This window comes from Phyllostomus hastatus, unplaced genomic scaffold (assembly GCF_019186645.2).
Source record: "Phyllostomus hastatus isolate PE091 unplaced genomic scaffold, TTU_PhHast_1.1 phas_contig_40, whole genome shotgun sequence".
Taxonomy (NCBI): Eukaryota; Metazoa; Chordata; class Mammalia; order Chiroptera; family Phyllostomidae; genus Phyllostomus; species Phyllostomus hastatus.
This window is the reverse complement of record NW_025333872.1, coordinates 1,069,331-1,085,284: the sequence shown is the minus strand read 5'-3', so window position 1 is coordinate 1,085,284 and position 15,954 is coordinate 1,069,331. Positions and strand designations below refer to the sequence as shown.

The window sequence follows — 15,954 nt, the reverse complement described above, 5'->3', positions numbered from 1 at the left end:
CCAGGGGCCTGGGTGCACATGGCGCTAATTGTCTTTTTTAAAAATGTTGTAGGAAAAATGTCAAATGCACAGAAACGTAGAGAGAAGTGCTTAATGAACACTTCTAAGCCTTTCACCTGGATTTAACAAGGGTCACTTGTTGCCATGTTTGCTTTACTTGTGTTTTGTTACGTAGTTTAAATTTTAGGCATCATGGTTTTTTATCTCTAAATATCTCATTGGGAATGTCAAAAAAATAAAGGTATTTCCTACATAATTACGAATGCCATTATCATACCTGATACTTTGAATAGTAATCCTTGAATGCCCACTAATATTCATTTCATATTCCCTATTTCACATTTCACATTTCATTTCAAATTTCCCTAGCTGTCCCCAAAATACATTTTGCTCCTGGTTTGTTCAAACAAGAATCCAGGCAGGAATGGATCCTATTCTGCAGAGTCCTGCTTTTCGTTACTTGACCGTTGGGTTTCCTGCTCCACGGACGACACTGGACTCCTCCCGGGGATCCAGCCTCTCTGCTGGCATGTGCCCCTGGAGAAGAGGCCTGGGCAGAATTGGGAGCCAGGGAAGGGGTGTGAGAGGTGGGGGTCGGGGGCAGAGGCAAAATGCAGCAGGGACCTCGCAGTCTCAGCGGCAGCCTTCCTTTGCAGCCACGACTTCATCGGGGAGTTCACCACCAGCTACCGGGAGCTGGCCCGTGGGCAGAGCCAGTTCAACATCTACGAGGTGAGGCAAACGCTCCGAGCCTGGGGTTTGCTCTGATGGCACACAGCTCCTGCTTCCCAGCCATTGACGACCGTGGGGAGCCACATGCAGGGCTGGGGTTTTTGTGGGGTCTCCTTTGAGGTGGGTGCCATCCTCCCGTTCTATTGTGAAGGAGACTGAGTCTCAGAGAAGTTAGGGGAGTTGTCCAAAGACACATTTCAGGAAGTGGCAGAACCAAGAGGCAAGCAACCTAGGATGATCTGACTCCAAATAACAGAGGTACGGTGCCCCCAAAAGAATACTTCCAACAAGGTGGGGGGATTGAAGTAGGGGTGGGACAGGAGGTGAGAGAGAGTATTGGAAGGTTCCAGACCTGAGACCTGAGGTCCTGAGTTCAGGATGGCACTCTGCCTTCAATGAGAACAGTGTCAGGGCCTTTTCTGGAAGAAGAGGCTCAGAGGAAAGGCGTCAGGACACCTCTGTCTAGACCTGGAGAACCTAGGACAAGGCCCCCACTATCCCTGGACAGAGCAGCGTTTGCCCTCGGAGGACAGTCTCTGAGGCTAAAGCTTTGCTGGCCTGTGCTCTCCCTCTGGAGTGCCCCCGCACCTTCCGCATGTAGCTCAGCTCCTGCCGCAGTGCTGGCTTCCCACCCTCACTGCTGCTTGGGCTCATAGCCTGACTGTACCTTGCACCGCTCTGCTGTGCCACGGTGAACTGAATAAGTTACCGGATCGATGTCTGGCCCCGCGTGGGCATGACGTCAGTGCTGTCCTCCAGGATCCCGTGTTGCGCTCCCTCCCGTGTGCAGGAGACTCACGTTTCCCAACCCTCCTACAAGTGGCTCTAGCCTCACGTTAGCAGCCACTCAGCTGGCAACGCTGAAGAGCTGGCTTTGACCTGAGTCACCGAGTCTGAAACCTCCATCCTTCCCCTCCCTCACCCTGCATCTCTGTCCCGAGCACTCGGGTCTTGTGTTCCAGCTGGGCTGAAGCTCCCCGAGGGCAGGCGGCAGCCCTCTCGGCCGCCTCTCCTCACATTGGTCTGGGCCCTGCTGGGCACACAGAAGTGCTTATTAGACATCCACGCAGTGAATTCAGCTGAACAAGGCCATTGTGAAGGTAGAGCGTGGGTGAATGTCTTTGAATTCCTCACAGTTAATTGCTTTGGTTTCTGCATCGACAAAGGAAGGGCTGTCTTTGCCTGCTCCCTACCCCACCCAGGCAGAGAGGGGCAGGCTCCGTCTTTCTCTGGCCTCCATGAAGGAGATGTTTAGGGAGGTGAAAGGAAGGGGTTAGATCTCTTGAAGTCTGGCTTCTAAGGGTATGTGACACACCCGAAGAGGCCGTGGTCTCTCAGGCTAAAAGCGGAAAGGTGGGGTTCACTTGTTTCCTTGGTCGTGGATCCCTGCCCCCGTGCACTGGACAAGAGAAACTGCAGCTGTGGGAAGCAGAAGCATTATCTTCTCAGGGAAATGCCATCAGGCAGAAAAGGGATTAAACTCTGACAGCCCCCCACAGGCCTGGCACTGTGGGGTGTCCCTGGGAGGGCTCTCCAACAGTCCTCCTGAAGACAGAGCCAGCCTCCGCCCCAGAGGCCCTCGCCTCGGGCCCTGGCGCCGCCCTGGCTGTCCGACTTGTATGTTTGGCTGTCTGCTGACCACCCCTTAGACTTGGCCTTCCCAAACTGAATGCACCGGCCAAAATCTCCCTGCAGCCCTCCCCTCCCCCCGGCCAGCCTGTGCCGTCATCGTGGGGCCACGGCACCTGGGGAGCCATCCTTGGCAGCGGTGGCCCCTCACCATTCATGACGGCGCCCTACTTCTAGTACCAACAAGATATTCTGACATCTGTTTCCTTCATTCCCCGCTGTCCCCAGTGTCATCTCCCCTGAGTAGGGGCTTCACAGCAGCCCCCGAAGGCCTTCCCACCGCCTGCCGTCTTCCACTCAGTAGCCTGAGTGCTCCTCCGAAACAGTCACTTGACCACATCCCCACCCAACTTCAAACCCGACAGCAACCCCCGCACCTCGGCCCAGTTCACACAGGGGAGGTTGAAGGAGGTTTGGAAAGACACCTCACCCAAGCTGAGAGCTACAGGGCCTTTTACCTACGGGGGTGAAGTCCCAGCTCCTTCGCAGGGGTGCCGTGCCTCAGTGACCCGCAGTCTGTGGGCAGCGGAGGGCCTGTGTCAGTAGGTGCATGTGTCACACTCCTACTAGCCCCTAGGGTCTGACCCCAGCCCCTCCCTATGCTCACTCTACTCCCAGGCCAGTCTCGACAGCTGAGGCTCTCTGGACCTGCATGCCGGCTCCTCTTCTGTGGCCTCATTCTCACAGGCGCTGCCCCTGTGTCTGGGTGGTGTCTCACTTGCTGTTGTGTCCCCAGAGCCAGAGCAGCTCCTGGCCCCTGGGAGCCACTCTGTGCCCTTCTTGTACAGGAGGGTAGACCCCAGACCCACCCAGGGGAGGCTTGAGGTGTGAGGAGAGGGAGCAGAATAGGCTTAGAACGCCCACCCAGGGATTTGGGAGGCTCCCGGCCTGACCCCTAGGGGGTACTGGTCCCAAGCATGGAACCTCGTGGTGCCTCTACTGAGGCCGCAGAGGTTGGTGCGTCAGTCAGGGATGGGGTGTTTGCTGGGAGTGCATGAACCCTCAGGATAAACAGGGCGTCTCTCCAGTGCCACTTCACATGAAGATCTGAGAACAAAACATTGCTTTAATATTAAAAGTTATAATTAGAGAGTGGAAATGTGGAATACTGGCTAATTTAAAGACAACACAGAAGACTTCAAAGAAACGAGCTTGTGGCCAGGTCTTTGGGCGACGCCCAGATCCCCAGGAGTCTGTGTTTATTCTCCTCAGCGAGGAGGGCTAGTTTGGAGTAAAAGTTTAAGATGCACTCAGTTCTAAAAGTTCCACGCCCTCCTGGGACAGACTGCAAAACTGAGGCACGGTGCAGCACTGGAGTGTGCAACTGAGCCCTCATCTCAACACCTTGCCCAGTAGGCTGTTTTCCCACCAGTGTGTCTGTGAACCGCGTCACCTGGGCTGCTTTCGTGCCTGTGGAGGGTTTGAGGTTGTCCTGAGCTCCTCTCCCCAGACTCTCACTTGTCATCTGCACAGCTTGCCAGCCCTCTCATCTGAGCTCCCCACCTGTGCCCCAATCCAGCTCTTCCTTCCTTCTGTGTCTACCTGGTTGCCCCTGACCCCTCCCTCTCTCCCACCCTCACAGCCGTGCCCGGGGCCCAAGATCTGTGGTCAGTTCTTGACAATGCTGTTTTGCCATAGCTCAGTACCCGTTCCGACACCCAGGAGCCCTCGTTGCCTGTCACCTGGCCTGGTGGTAGTGGTAGTAAGTTGTGGTAATAAAAAATAATAACAGAGGACACGTACATATTGCTTACTACATCCCAGTCCCTGTCCCAAGCACTTGACTTGTATTGACCCATTTAATCCCCATATCTTCCTATGAGGTAGGTACTTTTTATTCACATTTTACAGATGAGGAAACTGAGGCCCAGGGAGGTTCAGTAACTTGCCTAAGGTCACAGTCATGAGGTGGCAAGACCAGGCAAACATTCCTCTGGATGTCCACTCTTCTGTCCCATACTCACCTCCACCAGATCCCAGCATCCCAGAGCCTGCGGGGATCTGCCCCTGTCAGCTTAGAGCTCATCCGAGTCTCTGCTACCCGCTGGGCGATGCTCAGACATTTCAATCGGCCTTCGAGGTTCTCTCCCAGCCAGCCCATTTTACTCTTCCCCCTGTGCTTCTGCAGTTTAACTGGACCCCCGTTCTGTGCTACCTCCCCCGCAACATCTCCTCTGACTGGGATGCCTCCTTCCACGTCTTTGTGTGCAAATCCTTCCTGTCCCTCCGCACCTGCCTGCAGCACCTGCTCTGGGAGCCTCCGCCAATGCTCTCGCCTGGAGTGGTTCTTCTAACGGCTCCCTTCACATTTCTGCCTCCCCTTTCTTGGTGGCTGTTGTCACCTGTCCGGAGGGCATGTCTTCTTTTCCCCAACGAGAGTTCAAAGTTCTAGAGGAGAGGAGCTGGTACCCCCGCCCTGTAAGTGTTTGTGAGGAGTGTGTTTGTATTTGTTATCCAGGTGGCCTGGTTTCTAATTCTGTCCCTACCCAGACCAGCTGTGTGTCCTTAAGCAGAACACTTGGTGTCTCCGTGCCTTAGTTTCCGTATCTGCAGAAGTGGGTATCAGTAGTTACTCAGACAGAAGAGACCTCGGCTAGAGACCAGCTGGCTGCCCCTGCAGGAAGAACAGGCAATGGGGGAGACGGGAGAGAGCACTGGACACCTGAGGAGGGCAGAGCGGGTGTGGAGATCAGAGGTTAGGGAAGGGCTGGGCCTAGATTTCCCGTGTAAAAACTGAAGGTGCTGGGGAGGCCCAGACTAGAGTACAAACGACGTGCGTGCAATAGACCCGGAGAGGCTCCCAGGGCAAGGGGCCCCCCTCGCCATCCAGGCCTGTCAGCTCTGTTGGCATCTTGGACTTTGTGACTCTGTTGCAGGGAGCTGTCCTGTGTGTCCTTAGGACGGTTAGCAGCATCCCTTGTCCCTACCTACTCCCCGAGTTGTGACAACCAAAGAGATTTCCAGACATTGCCAAATGTCTCCGTGGGTGGGGAGATCACCCCCAGATGATGTCACTGAGTTAACCCACCAAGAAGTGGGTTTTGTTTTTTCCAGCACCTACTGCATGCCTAGCTAGTGCTCTGATACATTCTCTGATGACAGGTGTGGTTTGGAAACAGGGCTTGCATGTGAAGAGCAGTTAAGGAGGTTCTAACTGCAGTGTAAGGGCAGAGGTGGCACAGCCGGGAGCAGGGAGCAGGGAGGAGGGCGGAGGGGGCGTGTTCTGGGTGAGGGAGCAGCCTGAGCGAGAACGCGGGGCAAGCTTGGGCAGGTCCCTTTGCGACATCAAGCCTCTCTGGCTGCGTAGGGTGGAGGATGTGTTTGGGGAGTAGTGGGAAAGATTAAATAAATATTTTTCTTGGTGTGTTTGCTTACGGGTCCAGTTAGGGAGCCCAGTTGCTTAAATCTAAATGATAGTCTCTCACAGGACCTCCCTGAATCCTCCTCCCTGGGACCCCCAATTTTTCAGCCCACTCTGCTTGCTGGGGTCTAGGCCACACCCCGGGGGGCCAATGCAAGCCCAAGGGGTCCAGCTGTGCCTGTTTGGGAACCACCTTCTTATTTGGTAACTGGTTTTTCCTGCAGGTGGTAAATCCAAAAAAGAAAATGAAGAAAAAGAAATATGTGAATTCTGGCACAGTGAGTAGCCACGCCCTCCCACTTTGCAGCCCAGCATAGACACTCTGAGCCCCGAGCTGGGTCTGGGTTCAGGGGGCATGGGCGTCCGTGTGCTTATGCAGTGTGGGAACCAGACCTGAGAGTTGGGGTGGGGAGGGGTGCGGAGGGGTGGGGCCCTCCCAGCAGGGGCCCCAGCAGCCCCGGGGATAGGCAGTGGGCGGTAGGTGGGGTTTCAGCCTTGTATCAGACTGTGTGATACAGAATGAGAAATCCCAGAGAGAAACTCCCGTGGGACTTCCTACAGGAAGGAAGAGGAAAAGGAGTAACGTTTATTGGGCCTTTACTCTGGGAAATTCCCAGTTTAGGTGCTTTTCACAGGTTGTTTCCTTGAGAGGCAGCTGTTATCATCCCCTTGTCATGAAAGAGGAAACCAAGGCTGCAGGCAGGAAAGTGACTCAACGAAAGTCCCAGAGCTGGAGAGTGGTAGCAAGGGCAGCCGGCGCCGTAGTTTATTCAGAGCTGGCAGGGGCCACGGGCACTGCCCTGGCTTCACTGCGACCATCTGGGGAGCGCACTGGCCCAGCAGCTCCTGGGGGCTCATCTTCACGCATTTATTCAACAAATGGAAGTCTTTGTCTTGCTGGCCTTTCTGTTCTAGTGGGAGGAAACAGAAAGCAAATAGACATACGTACACATGTGTGCAGGTGTGTCAGGTGGTTTGAGTGCTGTGGGGAAAAGTAAAATAAGATAGAGGGACAGGGAATGCCAGGGACGAAACAACTATTTTGTGTAAAGTAGTCAAGGGAAGCTTCTCTGAGCAGGGGACATTTGAGCAGAGATTCGAAGAAGGTGAGGGGGCAGGAATTGAGGATATTGGGGAAAGGGAATTCTAGTACGGACCAGCATGTGCAAAGGCCCTGAGCTGGATACGCCCACAGTGCATTTATAGACCAAGCAAATGTCTTTGCAGTGCAAACATGTCCACTCCCGTACTCTCCGTGTCCCTCGCCACTCCAGAGGTCCACAGCACCACCAGCCAATGCAGCCAAACCTAGTCACGTGAGTCAGGCAGACTGCAGCTCCAGGCCCAGAAGAGGCTGTCGTCAAGGAGCTCTGAGGTTCCTCTGAGGAAGCTCATTTTCTCCATCTGTGACACGGGGCTCACGAGTCATCCCTCCCCTCCTTATTGCACAGGCTGGCTATGACAGACATCCGAGAGATGCAGAGACACAGGCCTGTGAGCTGCAAAGCAGTCTGCTTACTCAGAGGGGCAAGCCCCAACCCCTTTGAGTGGAGCTGTTCCATAGACAGGCTCAGCATGGTACAAGGTGGGGAAAGTAGGCTTACAGTCATCCATCTGGAAAATAGTACAATAGTCAATAAATAATGATACAAGAATAAACTCTGTGTCACCTGCTCACAACTGCAAACCTCCTTTTGCCCCGCCCTGTATTTCCTTTGTCCAAAGCTGCAGTGTCTCTCCATGGGGATGCAGTTGGAGACTTAGGCAGGGTCATTCTGCACCTCGCAGACCTTCCCTTCACATTGTGGGGTGCTTAGCACCTCTGGCCTCAGCTACCAGTAGATACCCAGTCATTGTGAGACCCCAGAACTCTCCTACACTTTCCCAAATGCCCCTAGGGGAGGCAGCAACTCCCCTAGCTGAGAAATATTGGATGCACAGTTTTTTTAAAAGTTTTGAAAACTACAGATATTGCCCAGCTTTCTTACTTTAAAGGTAAAGAACCTAAGGCCCAGAAAGGGGAAGTGAACTGTTTTAGTCACACAGTGAATCAGGAGCAGAGCAGGCCTGAGCCCAGGTCTCTTGACTTTCCTTTGCTGCCGCATTTCCCAGTCTTCACTTTAAAAGAATCACTCAGGACCCTGGCCAGTGTGGCACAGTTGGTTGGGCATTGTCCTGCAGACCAAAAGGTCTCAGGTTTGATTCCCAGTCAGGGTACAGGACTGGGTTGTGGGTGTGGCCCCCAGTCAGGGCGTGTGTGGAAGGCAACTGACCAATGTTTCTCTCTCACATCAATGTATCGATGTTTCTTTCCCCCTCTTTCTCCTCCCTTCCATTCTCTCTGGAGTTGATTTAAAATTTTTTTTAAATCACTCAGGGTCCAGTATACTTATTAAAATACAGACGCCCAAGCTAGTTGCCTGGGGTTCCAGGCTGGGGTGCAGCCATCTGTGTTTAGTGCTTCTCACATCTTACTTACTGTGTACAGAATCTCCTGGGGATCTTGTTTAAATGCCAAGAATCTGCATTTCTGCATTTTTTACCAGCACCGTGGTGATTGTGAGCATGCTGGTCGGGGACCACACTTTGAGTAGCAAGTCCATGGGAGAATCCATGCAGTCAGGCAAGTTAGGGTCTCAGGCCATCCCAGGGCCTGGGTAGGAGTTCAACTCTGGCTGCAGGTTGGACTCAGGTGAGGAGCTACAGAAAGATCCAGGGCCACAGCCCTGCCCCAGCCCTGCCCCAGAAACTCTGGTGTAATTGGTTTGAGGGCCTCACTGGGGCTGCAAGCTGTTCTAAAAGCTCCTCAAGGAGCCTAGTGACTGTCATAGGAGAGGCTACTGCCATAGTCCCTTGCTAGTGAAAGCAGGCCTTGTCCTGTGCCTAACGCCAGAACCGCAGTGGGTGGGGGTCTCTGAGGCCCCCTCAGCTCTCACAGACCCTCCCATTTTGGGGCTAACGGCTCATCGGCCTGGTCAAGCAGGGGCCCGACCGGCCTACCTAGCAAGCCCGTACAGATGGCTGAACCTGCACCAGCAGGGAGCAGCCGAATCCTACAATGGGGTTCTGTGATGCAGGTACAAGGTCCCTTGCCCCAATTTTGCCTCATGTAATTGGTTTCGGCTGCCAGGCTTTCACTTGTCTCTGCGATCCTAAATCATCATCGTAATGAGCTGCCAGGAAGCTGCCAGTCTTGGTGAAGCTGGTGCCAAAGCCGCCAGCGGGCATATGTCAAAAGGCCTGTGCTTGGGGGAGGGGGTCCTGGGTGGCGTCTCCTCCCGGAAAAGACCAGGCTGCTTAAGAGGGTCTTGGGTCTGAGGGTAGAGACTGAGAGGCACCAGAAGGATGAGGGGGACACATAGGGTTCATGATAAGTGCAGAATGGAGCGGCAGGCTGCAGGGCTGACGGTTAACGGGTGTGGAAGTGTGGCGCTGTCAGCGTGGCGGGTTGCAGGGCTGTGTCTGGAAGACCCCCTTGCCCTCCACGCTCCACGCTGACGGGAACCATGCCCTTGGCTGGAACCTCCATGCTCCCGTGACAGAGACAGGGTCCTTCTGGGAAGCAGTTTGGCACTGAGTGTGACGTGCAGGCTCTGGACTCAGAAGGGCCTGGCTTGCGTCTTGGGTGGCCACGTGCTGACAGTGTCCCTGGGCACATTGCATGGCCTTTGTGAGCCTCAGTTTCCTTGGTGATAAAATGGAGATGATACCAGCACGTCATAGAGTCGCTGTGAGCCCTGCACACAATGATGTGTGCAAACCGGCGCATGCGGAGTGCTCCAGCAGGGTCAGCAAGCCATCCCCCCTCCCCCCGGCCTGTGCTCCCCACTGACCAAGCTCCTTTTGTTTTCAAGGTCACGCTGCTTTCCTTTGCTGTGGAGTCAGAGTGCACATTTCTGGACTACATCAAAGGAGGGTGAGAAGAGATGCGGCCGGTTTCCATGGCCTCATGGAGAGGGAAGGGGCCTCACTTGTGGGCCTGGGCAGCTCTGGCCCCACCCTGGCCTGCGGGAGGCCCTGGGCAAAGCCTGTGATTCTGGGCTCTGAGCAGCCCTCCCGGTGTCTGGGTCTAGACCACTCTCCAGAGCCCTACCTGCCCCTGGATCCTGAGCAGCTGCAGATGGCATTCCTCAGCCACGGAGGCCAGTGGGTCGCGTCAGGTCTCCATGCAGAGATGACACCTGGACACGTGGTAGGGACTCCATGACAAAGAGAACCAAGCACTTCAGGAGGCGCTGTGGGCCCGGGACTAGGAATCACGAGGTGCAGGCTCTAGAGCCCTCTTCACCCTGAATTTGCTGGATTGCTCAGGGCAGGTCACCCTCTCTCCCCAGGAGTCAGTTTCCTCTGAGCATGAGAGGTTGAAATCTGGTCAATTCTAAGATTCCTTTGTGCTCTGAGCTCCTGATATCTCTGGTCTGTCTTGGGGGCAGCGATTAACCTGTCTGCTGTCTTTAGGGACATATAAAGGGCAGGAGGGCATGGAGGATGAGCCGGGGGTGGTCCCAGGACCAGCAGTTGGTCAAACGTGAGTTTAAGGAGCAGAAAGAACCCGAGGCTTTGGCATCCAGGCCAAGGCAGCGGGGGAAGCCTCGGAGGCTCCAGCCAAGAGCTCATGGAAAAACAGCCTGACTCTGCCAAGGACAGGTGCCAGGTCAGGGTGTGGGTAGCCAAGAGCCCACAGGTGCAGGCAGGTGAATGATACACCTGTCTGGAAAGGAGACAGGCAGGGCAGCTGCCAGAGGCTCGTCCCAGCCGTGCGGGCACTCGGCTGCCTGGCTGCCAGGGCAGAGGGAAAGTCAGGGCCTGGGAAGCCACACCCGCTCACCCATGACACGGCTCCCTGAGGCCTTGAACCCGCAGTCTCCAAGTTGGGAGCTGTCCTTCACCCACTGGGCACACAGCCTCCCTGCCATCGCCCAGAGGCCTCCCTGCCTCTGTCCCCTGCCCCTCCTGAGCCTACTCTCGACCTGCCCTCGCTCCCTCCCCCATCAAAACTGCTCTGTTCTTGATCCATTAAGCAACCACCCCTTACATTCCGTAGTACCTGCTAATTTCTAATCAATCCTCATCCTATTTATTCTTCTCATTTGCATAATACCCCCAATTTACAGAACACAGTGGGCAAGGCAAGGAGGATCTTCATTTTACATAACTTTCCGGAGGCCACATGCCCAGCCAGTGGCGGCGTGCCTTCTGTCACCACATGCCACATTTCTTCCACAGTAATGAGTATCCCCGCCTGCCTGGCCGCGCCGGGGCGGGGTGGGATGCAGATGGAGACTGCCGAGTTAAAGGGCTGTGGCGTCTCCCGGAGAAGGAGCCTCGGAGGCGGGTGGGCTGCTGTGCGAAGCTGGCGCCTGGTGTACTGGGCAAGTTAGAACACTGGAACCGCCCTGGCCCTCCCCGCCTCCACCCGCCCCACGCCTCTCCACACTCGCTGGGGAGCCTGAGGGAGAGGCTGGCTCCAGGCCGGAGAGCCAGTGAGCGTGTCTGGGCAGGCAGCTGACAGAGACAACAGTCTAGGGATCCTCTCCTCCCTGGCCTCCCTCCCTGGCCCACCTGGAGGGGTGGGGTGGCATGGGGAGCGTATGGGCACCTCTGCCCCCCTGTCAGAGGCGGAGCTGGTTTCTCAGCAGTCTGTGTTCTGCCCTGCTGTGCCCTTAAGAGAGGTGAGCCTGCAGGGAGGAACTTCCTCACAAAACTACCTACTTTCCAGGCCCTTCCTTCCCTAAGTCACTTCAGAACCCAGAGCAGGGGAAGACTGCTTACGGAGTAAGGCCTGCCTGTCCTCCACGCTGTAGTCCTGAAGGTCAAAACCGCCCTCCCAGGGTGGCCCAGGGAGCCGGGCTTCCACCCTCCAAATGTCTCCCTCCCTCTAATGAAGTCACAGTTTCTACATTCTACCCTGAGGGGTGACAAGGACCAGCCCATGGATAGGGTGGGTCAACTGCTGTGACAACCTACCAACCTCAAGGCTTGGAACAAATAAAGGCTTATTTTTCATTGTTGGGGCGGCAGGGAAGGGTGGGGAGGTGCTTCACACAGTCACTCAGGAACCCAGGCCCTCGCTAGCTGTGTCTCCTTCTCCTTCAGAGCTTGGGACCCACTGGACCCTCTGCCCCCAGGCAGCAGACAAGGGACGGGGGTTGTGGGGAGAGCTGCCTCTGGCCAGCAGATCGTGGCTTGGGTTTCCTGCTACCCATGTCCTTCACCCCTCCTGGGGGGCGAAGGGTCCATGAGCCACAGTTCAGCTGTGATCAGGTGGAGAGAGGGCTGTGGTTTCTGACAGGGACCGTCTGCTAAATGCAGGTGAGGTGAGCCCTGCCTCAGCTTATGTCATCCCTGGCCCCAGCTCGAAACCCCCAGAACAGCATTTCCCCAAGTGTGACCCCAGAGCCCCCTCCTCAGAATCCCACATGAGGGCAGAGGATATGCATTAGAGAAGCAGATTCTGGGCCCATCTCAGACCAACAGAAGCAGCATACTTGGGAGTGGTGCCCTGGGATCTTTTTTCTTTTTCTTTTGATTTTTTAACGTATATTTTATTGATTATGCTACTACAGTTGTCCCAATTTTTCTCCCTTTGACCCCCTCCCCCAACCTGGTACCCTCCCTCCCTCCAGCATTGCCCCCTTAGTTCATGTTCATGGGTTCCATATAAGTTCTTTGGCTTCTCTATTTCCTATACTATTCTTACCCTCCCCCCATCTATTTTTTACCTACCATTTATGCTACTTATTCTCTGTACCTTTCCCCCATTCTCACCCCTCCCCCTCCCAGCTGGTAACCTTCCATGTGATTTCCATTTCTGTGATTCTGTTCCTGTTCTGCTTGTTTGTTTATTTTTTGTTTTGTTTTGTTTTAGATTCATTTGTTTATAGTTGTGAATTTATTGCCTTTTTAATGTTTATAGTTTTGATCTTCTTTTTCTTAAATAACTCCCTTTAACATTTCATGTAATAAGGGCTTGGTGATGATGAATTCCTTTACTTGACCTTGTCAGAGAAGCAATTTATCTGCCCTTCCATTCTAAATGGAAGTTTTACTGGATAGAGTAATCTAGGTTGTAGGTCCTTGCATTTAAACACTTTGAATACTTCTTGCCAGTCCCTTTTTGCCTGCAAAGTTTCTTTTGAGAAATCAAGTGGCAGTCTGATGGGAACTCCTCTGTAGGTAACTGTCTCCTTTTCTCTTGCTGCTTTTAAGATTCTCTCTTTATCTTTAACCTTTGGCCATATTTTAATTGATGTGTCTTTGTGTTGTCCTCTTTGAATCTGACTTGTTTGGGACTATCTGTGCTTCCTGGACTTGAATATCTATTTCTTTTGCCAAATTAGGAAAGTTTTCTTTCACTATTTTTTCAAATAAGTTTTTGATTTCTTGCTCTTCTTCTTCTCCTTCTGGCATCCCTGTGATTTGGATGTTGGCACATTTGGAGATGTCCCAAAGTCTCCTTATACTATCCTTTCTTTAAAAAAATTTCTTGTTTCTTCTTTCTGTTCTGGTTGAATGTTTATTTCTTCCTTATGTTCCAAGTAATTGATTTGAATCCTAGTTTCCTTTCCTTCACTCTTTGTTCACTGTAGATTTTTCTTTATTCTACTTATTATAACCTTAATTTCTTCCTTTATGTTGTTGCCCTACTCAGTAAGTTCTTTGAGCATCCTGATCACCAGTGTTTTGAACTCTGCATCTGATAGATTGCTTATCTCCATTTTGTTTAGTTCTTTTTCTGTTTTTTTTTCCTATTCTTTCATTTGGGCCATATTTCTTTGTCTCCTCATTTTGGCAGCCTCCCTGTGTTTGTTTCTGTGTATTAGGTAGAGCTGCTTTGACTCCCTGTCTTGGTAGCATGGCCTATAAGAGGCACCTGTAAATTGTGTGGGGAGAGCCTCTGGTAATTGCCAGGGTGGGGCAACCCACCTCACTGGTTTGTGGTTCTGTGTGGGGAGAGGGCTCTGAGAGGGGACTGTACTGCTGCCTGGCTTCTGCTGGTTTGCCAGGCATTCACCCTGTTCCCGGACACTTCACCCAACCCCCATATGGAACTGTTGCCCTTCTAGCTGTCACCCTGGTGTTGAATCCCAGAGTGGGTGGGTTTGTGTATGTTGTAAGACTATGCAGGTCCTTTAAGCAGAGTTTCCCAAAAATCTGGCAGTTTCTTCTACCACCATAACCCCCAATGGTTTTTACAGCAGAAGTTATGGGGATTTATCTTCTTGGTGCTGAAACCCTGGGCTGTGTGGTCTGACCTGAGATTGCTCGCTCCCAAGGTGTCCCTCCTGATTTTTATTCACCACATGTGATTGTGGGACCACCCATGCCTGTCCTACCACCACCGCCACCGCCTCCATGGCACCCTGCATCTCCTCACCTTCCCCACCCCTCTCCGTGACTCCACCCCTCCTACCTGTTTGGATGAGTGTAGCTTCTTTAAGTCCTTGGTCGTTGGACTTCCCTACAGTTTGATTTTCTGGCAATTCTGAGTGTTATTTGTTTTGAGATTTAGCTGTAATTCTTTTTGTGGTTGTGCGAGGCGATGAAGTGTGTGTACCTATGTGTCCATCTCGACCGGAAGAGGGGATCTTCTTTTTAAACAAGCTCCCTGGTGGCTGGGCTCACTCAGTGTGAGAACCATCGGACTGGACTTTCTCAGGGGCTCATGTCTTGCCATCTTTGTCCCCGTCAGCACCTAGCACAGAACCTGGAACAGCCAAACCCTCAGCAATTTCAACTCTGAATCTGAAGCCTCAAAGCTAACTTTTTACTATGGAAAAACCCCAAACACATGCAAAACTGGAGAGAAGATATGATGAAACCCAGGTACCCTTCACCCAGACTCAGCAACTACCAGCTCATGGCCCATCTTCTTCCATACCCTCTCCCTTCCATGCAGTTATTTTGAAGCAAATCCTGGACATGTCATCCCCCAAATACTTCAGGATGTGTCTAAAATAAAAGGACTCTTTTCGTCAAATATAATTAAGCACCATAATCACACCTAAACACTGAAAGTTCCTTAATACCAAATCTAGCTGGTGTTCAGGTTTACCCAATTGACTTACAAAGTGTCCTAAGTGGCATATTTGAAGCAGAAATCAGGCAAGACCCATACATAGGTGGTGAAAGTAGGTGTATAGTTGTAACACAAGTAAATGATACAATAAAATAATACAAGAATAAACCGTGTTTTGCATACTCACAACTATAAACCTATTTTTTCCTACCCCTGTATTGCAGTTGGTTGATTTATCTCTTAATTCTCTTTTCACCTATTGGGTCCCCCACTCACACCTGGAAGGTTTGCTAAGACAGCTTCCTGCACCCTCAGAGGGCTTCTGATGCAGTGGGTCTACAGGAGACTCGGGGTCCTCTAGGTCCCCAGGCGATCCCCATACTGTCGGTCCATGGGTCACTTCCAGTGGTGCCCAGAGCTCCCCACAGACTGGCTTTACTGGCCACAAGCCCTGTGGTGTCATTTACCACGTCCCTCTGTCTGCTGTATTTCCAGTAGACAACTGGTAGATAGCTCTGGAGGCTCAGTCAGGTTCAGGTTCAATTTTGGGGCAAGACAGCTTCATGGGTGGTGTTTTGTTCTTCCCTGAGGGGATGTACAACGCCTATTTCTCTCTTTTTTTTGTCAAATAAGTTTTAACCCTGAATCTGAGTCCATATTTGAGCCAATGAGCAAATGAGTAATCATGATCACTTCCCGCACAGAACATCGTCATCTTCAAAGAGCTTTCATGCTGCCTGACTCTAGCGATGCTCACAACAGCCCTGGGGGGAGGGCGCGGCTGGCGTCACCATCCCAGATGGAAAGGCCACGGAGAGGCAAGCAGTGGGGCTGGGTGCCAGCCAGGCCTCCCACTCCCTGTCCAGCTCTGCTCACCCTCCCCGCAGCCCTGCCCTTGTCCAGGTAACTTCCCTGCTGTTCTCCCTCTTCTAGGACCCAGATCAACTTCACGGTGGCCATCGATTTCACGGCCTCCAATGGTGAGTGGGGGATGGGCAGAGGAGCTGATGGGGGAGGGAGGGGAGGGCTTTCCAGGGCTGGGGTAGTAGGCCCTGGCTGGCAGCCAGGCCTCCCATACTCTCTGGCCTCATCCTCACAGGAAGAGGTGCTTAGGCCTGGAGAACCAAAGACAGAACCACAGTCACTAACAGATCTGGGCCTTGAGCCGCAGCCCTGCCCTTGAGAACACACAGTCTCCCTGGGGGGATACAAC

The 15,954-nt window shown here is 53.1% G+C and overlaps 1 protein-coding gene across 5 annotated transcripts in view; it reads left to right on the top strand.

Moving 5' to 3' along the window:
* CPNE5 (copine 5) overlaps nucleotides 1–15,954 on the top strand; it is an 86,713-nt gene that overhangs the window by 63,663 nt on the left and 7,096 nt on the right. For 4 of the 5 annotated variants that reach the window (XM_045843119.1, XM_045843117.1, XM_045843116.1 and 1 more), the window contains 4 exons: nucleotides 657–732; nucleotides 5,947–6,000; nucleotides 9,577–9,638; nucleotides 15,675–15,721. In XM_045843119.1, the coding sequence (XP_045699075.1) occupies nucleotides 657–732; nucleotides 5,947–6,000; nucleotides 9,577–9,638; nucleotides 15,675–15,721 (239 nt within the window). Of the gene's footprint in view, nucleotides 1–656; nucleotides 733–5,946; nucleotides 6,001–9,576; nucleotides 9,639–15,674; nucleotides 15,722–15,954 lie in introns of those variants that run through there. The other variant, XR_006786144.1, reaches the window with a different exon arrangement.